Source organism: Lampetra fluviatilis, chromosome 31, assembly GCF_964198595.1.
Source record: "Lampetra fluviatilis chromosome 31, kcLamFluv1.1, whole genome shotgun sequence".
In the NCBI taxonomy this organism is placed as follows: domain Eukaryota; kingdom Metazoa; phylum Chordata; class Hyperoartia; order Petromyzontiformes; family Petromyzontidae; genus Lampetra; species Lampetra fluviatilis.
Window position 1 is genome coordinate 1763197 of NC_136305.1, and position 9728 is coordinate 1772924.

Below are 9728 nucleotides of genomic sequence, written 5' to 3' on the forward strand. Positions count from 1 at the left end.
CCGATACCCGTACCCTACCCGATACCCGGCTACCCGGCCAGGTACGGGTACGGGTACCCGTTTGCGACCCTGGTGCGGCCGGGTACGGGTAGGCCGTGAGTCACTGGTGAGTAACCGTTTGTCACTCATTTCAGGTAGGGTACGGGTACGGGTAGGGAATGGTTACCCGTACCCGGCCGGGTACGGGTACCCATTTGCGACCCTGGTGCGGCCGGGTACAGGTACGGGTAAGGAATCAAAACCCGTTTGCGACCTCTGATCCACGGCCACTTGATCTCTAGCACCCATGGTGGCACACTCGATCGCAATGTACACTTATGACCGCTAGTGCCTATGTGTGTTCACTGTCTGGATATATTTACGTAATTTTGGCATGCTATACATGAAATGTATAACTGTATATTGTTATTTTTGTTCATGTATTACTTTCAGTAACATCACAATTGTGCAACGATCAGTCGTGATGTAATTTTGGAGTGGCTGGATTATTTCCGACGACGACCCCTTCCTCTTGCTCGTTGTCCAGCCTGTACCGTGTAGCTGTGTGTGTGTGTACAGATGATTATCACTGGTGTGTGTGGAGTTGGGGAGTGGTAGTACAACGGTTAACATGCTGCGCTATGAATCTGGCGCCCTGAGTTCGATTCCCGCCCACAGCCAACACTAGTGACGATTATCTGAACCGACTCAGCCTCAAATGAGTACCTGGTGCGATGTGTAAACATTTCCACTGGGGAGGCAAATGCGGCCAGGTGTGGTGTTAGCCACCCACACCCTCATGTGCCATGCCAACCTTCATAGTTGCTCACTATAACAGCACTTGTCGCAATAGTCTGTTAAGGCTATTTGAGGGATCTTTGTCTTTGAGCATATGTGTGTGTGTATTTGTGTCGGTAAGCCTCCGACACTTCACGTGGCCTCAGTGCACCTGGCCTGGGCACAGGCGCCGTGGTGACGTCACCGTCACGCAATGGCGAATGGCGGGTATTGGCATATGTGTTTGTGTGGGGAGAGGTATGGGGAGTGGTAGTGTCGTGGTTAGCGCACTGCATTGCTAACCCGGTGACTCATGACTTTCCAAACTAAGGTTTTAAATGTTTACGTGTTACCTCTGTCCATCCATCGACGATAAGTCTCGTCAACATGGTCCAGTATGAACGAACCTGTATTGTAAATGCGTGTCGCTGATCTAGGTACTTTCTTTCTTGAAAACTGGGCAAATTAACCAAAGATTTGCCCAAAGCTTGGAGAGACACACTGGGTCAAGAGGATTGTTTTAAAATAGTCAAATTAATTTGGCTTCACAGCTACCCATTAGCTTCCATGCTGCTAATTAAACACTCTGTAAAAAGACACGCGCAGTCGCGGGATTTCCTAATTATTGCGTGCGCGTGCTTGCTTGCTTGTCCATCTCGCTTACGCCGCAGGTTGATCAAAATCAAGGAGTGGGTGGACAAGAACGACCCCGGTGCCGTGCTCATCCCCTTCAGCGGCGCGCTTGAGCTCAAACTCCAGGAGATGACGGACGAGGAGAAGGAGAAATACCTGAGCGAGGTCAAGACCACCAGGTGCGATCCCTGGCCCCCAGGAGTGGAACTGTGTGTCTGGCACCAGCAGGGGGCTGGGCATCCAGTGATTTATATCACGGTTGCAAAGCACAAGCCTGAAGGCCCCCAAAAACGCCAGCAGCAACCAGCACTATTAAAGTTGGAATAGATAACAGTTAATACGTTTCTTGAATTGAGTAAGGTTATAGGAACTTCAGAAAAGTGACGTCGGGAGTGAATTCTAAAATGGAGCAGTGTGAGGGAAGAGGCAGAAAGAAAAGTGTTGTGAGCTGCAGTGTATTGGTTGAATATTGAGGGGGAGCCTTCATCTATGACTGATGATAAAAGTACTATGTCTCCCTTTTAATCCCTGTTTACAAACGAATCTGAAGCGAACACGCTCCAGGGATGGCTTTGACATTGATGCCTGTGCTGTTGGCGTAGCGTCACGTCGTGTTTACAAATCTGCTCACTCTTCTCCTCCCATGTGTGCCCAGCGCTCTGACAAAGATCATCAAGACGGGATACGCGGCCCTGCAGCTCGAGTACTTCTTCACGGCGGGGCCCGACGAGGTCAGGGCGTGGACCATACGGGTGAGTCAGCCGTGCCTGGCCAAAGAGAGTGGTACAACAACAACGACCACAGTTAGAATTGGTGTAGCGTCTAAAATGCAGTCGTGTCTCAAGACGCAGCTGTGAACATAAAGAATAGAAGCCAGTTTGGGTGTCAGGGCAGGGAAACATGGGAGAGAGGGCAGCACTGCAGCACAACCCAGGTCCAAACAACAATGACGCCAAGCTCCAGTGACAGCCGGGACAGCACCCAATAAGGTCCTGGGGTATCCTTGGGGGGCCAAAGATCTACAATGGGTCCCAGGGCATCCTTGGGGGGGAGGGGAGGGTGGGAGGGGTCCCGGGCCCATTCACCAACGAGTCCCAAAGGAGATCTCATGGGGATTCATTGATTAAAATTGATTCCTGCACTGACCATGCACGCATTGAATTGTACGTGTAAGAATCGATTGTTTTAGAATCACGCTTTTTTTTGTAAATAGTTTACCTTATGCTCTTAATTTTTTTTGTTATAAAACAACCGAGACGTGCTGTTAAAGAGAGGGTACAAATGATACATTATGAAGGTGAAACAAACAAGACGGTTTTGCCCAGATACAGAGTACAAGGAATTACATACAAGACCGTACAAACAAATCAGTACAAACGAGACAGATGGTAATCCATACATTACAAAGGGGACACATGACACAGACAGTACAAAGAGATGGGTTTACACAAGACAGTGTGGACAAAACAGTGTACAGGGAGTTGAGACTAATCGCACTTCCAATTAGCACAATTGGCTACGTGCGGTATGAAGGAAGTTCAACATAAATAGATGAGGCTGTGCATACATGGCAGTTGAAAATACTCCACAGTCGATACAGATGTTGAGCGATCGTACAAATGAGATGGTACAAGCAACAGAAATATTTTATTCGTAATTATAATCGTTATCTTAAATTATGACAACGCATGCAGTCGCTTCGTGTGGGGGTTGGGCCGCTGCATGCTTGGTGAGGGAATTATGAAGGCCATATGGGAGAGAACTGTGGTGAAGTTGATGATGATGATGATCATGTTCGCTTCCTTCCGCTTGCAGAAGGGAACCAAGGGTCCTCAAGCGGCCGGAAAAATCCACACGGACTTTGAGAAGGGATTCATCATGGCCGAAGTCATGAAGTATGACGACTTTAAAGAGGAAGGCTCAGAAAATGCTGTCAAGGTGGGGTTACCTTTTCATCTGGAATATTTAAATATAAGTAACTAACTTTACTACCCGGCTTCGCCTGAGACTTGGATTCTTGTCTTGGATTAATTCACGGCCTACGCGGAGGGTTGGGGGGGGGGGCATGACGTCAGCAGGCACACTGCGTGACGCTGCCGCATGCGGGTGACATCACAGATGTGACATCACAGATGTGATGTCACCGCTCACTTGCCGTGCAAAATATATCCATTATTGCGCCCCCCCACCGCCCCAAATTACAAAAGTCTATTTTTATACTTTTTGCATTGTTTACAGTCTGGACGCTACCCACATGCCAAATTTAAAGTTTGTTGCATGTTGGGAAGTATGCTAAACATTTGGTACACACACTCACAAATGTCCCTTTTATATATATATAGATAATGTGTCATCCCGAATGCGGGGGTTGACAGTCTTGGATCTCCATATTTTCTTGTCCTTTGTAGCATGTTGCACTTCATCTGTCCTTGAGAAGCAAACAACTTCAGTGTTGTTCAGACACTGATTTATTTGTCTCCATTTTTATATTTTCCCCTCAAATGTTTCCAGCAATGCTCGAGTTCGCCAAATCCAATGGCCTTGCTTCCTAACAGAGAAAAGCCTCTCTCGGTTGTGAAGAATGCCCATACACGAAACGTCACCTATTACATACATTTTCCTCTTTACAGCAGCGTTATTGACGAATGTTTTGAGTTTTTTTTATGATTTGTGCTTGTGCACCATCGCCAACGCTGTACTACGTATTTTTTTAATTGGCAAAAGAGTGGCATCCAATTATAGTGCCTCAAGTATTGTACAACGATCAGAGAGCACAGCATCAATGCGACTCTTACCGCTCTCTTAATTTTGATATCGCACAATATATGCATGACGACACAGTATTTTTTGTTGTAATTTCCCCCCAGTTTTATCCCGATTGTCCTATTACAACTGTTCATGTTAGAAAACGGTCCATGGAAGCAGACATCACAGAGCTACCTCTGAGATCCCTTCAAGTGACTTCCGTCGTGACGCAGTAACAATCCAAATGTTCACCGGTGCTTGCGGTCTCAGATTTCCAACACCATGACAACGCTGCTCTGCAATGCTTTGCGCACTGCTGCGCGTGCAGGGGGCTGGCAAGTACAGGCAGCAGGGACGCAACTACGTCGTCGAGGATGGAGACATCATCTTCTTCAAGTTCAACACGCCGTCGCAGCCTAAGAAGAAGTAACGCGAAGCGGTTCCGCGTGCAGGCCCCGGCGCTCGTGCTCACGAAAGCCCCTGCTTGATCGCTCCAGCTCGCCCGTGCTCACATCCGGCCCTCCGTGACACTAACTTCATGGATTTCAAACTTCACGGACTCAAAATGTGCACGCAAAGCATTTTTTTTTCGACGCTCGGCAGCGTTTTTAAAGGAAATTGCGTGGAACGAGTGTACGCGGTTTTTTTTGTTTGCGTCGTTTACATCGTTGCCAAATTAGTGGCCGATATACTAGTCACAGGTTTTATTTTGTGAGGGTATATAATTGGTGACAACTTGTCGGCTTGGCTTAAAGGAACACTTTCCTGTGTTTCTCAGTCCGGCATTGGTACAGCCATGATACATAATGAGCGTTTCATTACTAAACCTGACGGTCTACAAAGCATTTCTTAACAAATCTAACAGTCACCCTGGCCATCCTCCCAATTGGCTGCAGTTGCCACTGCTGTTATGGGATTTTATTTGTCTTGCAAAAGGGACCTCCAAATGCTATCTCTCTGGGTACACCGAGCAGCGCACAGTGGCTGTAACAATCCGTTGAGCAGCTGAAATGACCCGATTGGCTCGGAGATTGGGCATCCTTGCATGTGTTGTGGAGATTTGGGGTGTTTGACGAGGCTTGCTGCGAATGTGGGTCAAGATCCGATCGAGGGGAGCCTCGACTTAAAAGATCAGCCGATCTTTTACGCTGGTATATTCACGTGAGCTTCATGCACCTACATCTCACTCACATTTAACAAAAATGAGACTTTATTCATCATGCCTGCCCCCGAAAGTAATGACATAAATATTGTGTGACATGTCAAAAAATGATGTCAGAAAACGTTTGAAATATACCTTGAGAACTGCAATAAAAAAGACGATGCTTTCAGAGAATCTGCAGACTGGAATGGTGCCAACAGGCAAGCAGCGTACATACAATTTGACGATAACGCTGTCAAGCTGTGCATTCTTGGAGCCCTCATCTTGAGGGGGCCCATCGAGACAGGGATGACCGCGTCTGGAAATAAAACAGCGATGGAAGTGCGTGCTGTGTCTTGTGCTCATTACATTACTCTGACCTCGATCGTAAAGTGGAGTTGCCACTCGACATGTAACGATTCAATGTCCCTCCCACCCCACAGAGATTCAATCAGTTGTCATGGTTCGTGGTTGCAAATCAGATTCAGCTGTTTATTATTTTGTTATCTCCTTTTTACCATTTCATTGGGAGTTTTAAATTTGATATTATTTCAGTACTGTCTCCTTCCCTCTACCTAATTATAATATTGCCCCATCATTGTCATAATTCGCAGAAATTGTATATAATTATCGAGATCTAGATAACATGCACATAGCATAGTGTAATAATGGATTTTTCATGACATGCATAGTTGCTACTAGATAACCTCCATGCGCCTTTTGGCGTCATCTGGTCCAACACCATGTGAGACTAGGCTCTAAGAAAAGCTGTCTCGGGTGTGGACCAATCAATTTCAAGGACAGTGCATACATTATCAGTTTTCTTTTTGTTTGCATTTTGACCGCAAGTGTCGTGCTTAATGCAAACATGATCCCTTGTATAAAGGTGTCAGTTTTGTTGCCAGATAAATAAAAGGGTAAAAACCTATTACTAAACCTCCATAAAGACAATGTAAAAACTTAGGGAATAATCCTCAGTTTATTTCAGTTGGGCATAAAAGGTACAGAAGGCGTTCTTGATTTGGATCGCAAAAGCCCATTTGTCAAGCCACGTAAGAGCATTAATCACTGTTAAAGCTGCCTTTGTGAAACTAATCTCTTAAATGTTTAATTCCGCACGGCTTAAGCGTGCAGTTAAGTAACAGTTCTGACGATTAAGTCCGCTCTCTGGAGCAGCGATTAAAGGAGAATATGAACTCTTAAATGCACTGCTTCTCATGCCTCAAGTGGAGCCAGTTTTAATCAACCTCTGCATCTTCAGTGAATGTGCCGAATGTGCAGTGGCCTAGAGTTTTAATGCGCTGCTAAACACGACATTGAGCCGTCCGCATAGACCGTGTTCTTTGCGGCGTACTTAATGTGTTTTTTTTCATATAAATAAATAGCGACCGGCAAATCTTAAAACCCCTGTCTGTTTGCGGGCTCATTCTATGTGACCATGAGGTCTGTCTTGACTGCCATTAGGGTGACTGTCGGGAGCTTATTGTCACGGTTTTTTAACTGGACAAGCCAATATGAAAGATCTTTTTGGGTAACCTCTGTAATGAAATTGATGACAAGCCAGAAGTGGCTGCACAATGAACTAAATAATAATCGTCAGATCTCTGAAGCTAAGCAGGGCTAAGCCTGGGTTAGTGCATGCCTGTGAGAGACCGCTTTTAATCCCTTTAATTTGCTCCATAGTATTGGGGATAAAGGAGTCTAATTTTTGCAGGTGTCTGTGTGCCTGAGACCATTGGGAGGGACACGTGGGTGCTTGTGTGGGGTTTCGCTCTTTAGCAGCTTCAAGGCTGGGACAATCCATCATCAGGTCCACAATGTCTCAGCCCATGGCTCCTGAAGAGCACTCATCAAAGACGTGCACTTAGCCAATTGGACTCACTGGACCAGAACGGAGCATACATATGGATATGCAATTTAGTGCGCGTTTGTGCAAAACGGGCTCCCTCTTTCTGGCTGTTTCCACTGGAATGATACGAGTGAATGTGATGTTCTGCAATGTTTTGCATTACACTTTGCAGAAACGTTCATTTGCATTGGATAGCGAATCGACATTTCCGAATTGTGGTCAAGCGGATTTTGTAGAGTTGCACAACTAGAATGTATCTGAATTACACACGTTTGCATTGGACTTTATTGTCACTTGTTATACAGAGAATTAGTGATGTTTGTTGCTGACCGCTTGAGGTTTTGGACCTTTGTTCAGCAACCATAATTTAAAATATAGGATTAAGCATTAGCAATGTCTGTAGGCAATTACACTAAATCGGTCAAACTGAGATCCAGTGGTCAAGTGGAAAAACAAATGTAATTGATTTGAAAATAAAAAAATAAATTAGATTGTATAAGCGTATAAAGTAATTCGGCTGAACGATTACTTAATGCCCGGAGATAGTGAATTTGTATGCATTGTACTGTAAATGGACGTTTGTAAAAAAAAATGTGCGGTTTTATTGTATTTAATATTAATCCGTCGGGGAGTGTGGCAACCTTGAGCATTTAAAGCACAAAGTTATGGTGAATGTAACGTGGTGTTTCTAGTTCCCCCTTAGCGTGAACATGGAATAGGGGATATTATTATTATGTTGTATTGCTTCAGTCGCTGAAGGGCATTTGCGGGCCAAGGGCACCACTCGTCATCATCGGCCACGATCAATCCGCTGCTGTAAGGAAGACGTCACCAAGCAGCCGTCACTCCTCCATCGTGATACAACGATCCACCCAACACTACGATTCTTGGTTAAACAAAAATATAATCTAAATCTTGAAACGATGGAAATCTCGGTTACACGCCGATATGCATCTCTCGTGTCAGACGCCAGTTAACGTTGAGCGCGCCGCCCCGCCCCCCCGTCAATCATCGCTCGCGTCACGTGACCCCCCCTTCATTCGGAAATCCCCTCCCCCCCGCTCAAGGTCACGTGGTATCCAGCCCGTGCCTCCTTCAGCCCCTCTCCCCCCGGTCACGTGGTCGGAACCACGCCCGGTTATGATCGCGCTCCTCCCCCCCCGACCCACGCGAGCTTCCGGCGGTGACGTCACATCTCCAGAACCGGATGTCCGGCCATAGATCACGTGAGACTCTAGGCTAATCCTCGTCCGCTAGGCCCGTGTGTAACGCGCGCTTCGGGAGTCCTCCGCGGTCACGTGCTCTTCTAGGCCAAGCCTCCGTCGCCTAGACCCGATCCGCGCGGGTTTGTTCGGCTTACGCCTCGCGCGCAGACCTCACGCGGTAAGCCGGTGCGGCGTGGAAGGTTAGTCCACCCCCCACAACCGAGCTCTCCGGGGCGAGCGTTACCGGACTTTACCAGCTCCGCCCCGCGCGCGCGATCACGTGGCTGCTGACACTCTTAGGGGCTACGGGCCTTCGTCGCGAGCGCGCATCTCTACAGAGTACAGTATTAGAGCCCCCCCCACACTACCGCCCCCTCCCCAGCCCCGCCCTCTGGTGGTCACGTGGTGCCCTGGTCGAAGCCTGGTCACTAGGCCCGTGGTTCTTCTCCAAGCTCCGCCTCCTCTCTCTCGGTCACGTGACGAGACCAGTCACGGCGGTCACGTGGTGCAGGCTCAAATTCAAATCTGACCCCAACTCCCCCCGCCCCCCCCGGTCACGTGGTCGTAACGACTTTTCGCCCGCCTCCAACCTTTGTGGTTCGTTAGGGGCTCTTAAAGTGTACAGATTAGATTTTTAAAAATCGTAAAAATTACGGGGGGGGGGGGGGTGTTGCATGCCACTACGTGAACCGGTGCAAATACACATTAATCATACGCGCTTTATATGTAACGTAAATCGATTAATCGGTAATGCTATTGAGTCAATATATACACACTTTGGTTCTTTCGGTAAAGTCACGTTGGTATAAAATGAAATATATACACAATTCAGCCCTGACCCACGTAGCGTGTAACCCTGCTACCGTATATTTCGGATAAGTTGCTCCAAAAGGCAGGATTTCGGGTGTATTGATGAAGTTATAAAAATATGTTGCACACTTTCACACAACCGGATAATTAAAATTCAAGTCACTAACACTGCCTTTAAAAAACACGTGCGACGTTTCGAACAACGGGCCTTCACAGCAAATAGGTACTGTATTATAAACTTTAAAAAAGTGTGGGGGGGGAGGGCATGTGCGCTTTTTTTACGGAGACTACGGTACCGCCCCCCCTCCTCGCGGGTCACGTGGTGCCGTCAGCAGCGTTCCAGCCGAAGCCTGCGCAGCTAGGCCGCGCCCCTCCCGCGAGCTTCCCGCCCAAATCCCCCCCACCCGCGTGGTGACGTCAGCAACCGAAGCCTGCGCAGCAAGGCCGCCCCCCCTCCCCCCTCTCGCCAGCTTCCCGCCCAAACCCCCCCATCCCCTCCTCGCGGTCACGTGGTGACGTCAGCAACCGAAGCCTGCGCAGCAAGGCCGCGCCCCTCCCCCCTCTCGCGAGCTTCCCGCCCAAACCCCCC

General features: G+C 47.8%; 1 protein-coding gene across 1 annotated transcript in view; it reads left to right on the forward strand.

Moving 5' to 3' along the window:
• The window catches only part of OLA1 (Obg like ATPase 1), a 67305-nt gene extending 62532 nt beyond the window's left edge, over positions 1-4773 (forward strand). The window contains exons 8-11 of the mRNA XM_078870832.1: positions 1428-1568; positions 2045-2141; positions 3205-3327; positions 4463-4773. Coding sequence (XP_078726958.1) covers positions 1428-1568; positions 2045-2141; positions 3205-3327; positions 4463-4564 — 463 coding nt within the window. The 3' untranslated portion in view covers positions 4565-4773. The remainder of the gene's footprint in view (positions 1-1427; positions 1569-2044; positions 2142-3204; positions 3328-4462) is intronic.
• The last annotated feature ends 4955 nt before the right edge of the window (positions 4774-9728 follow it).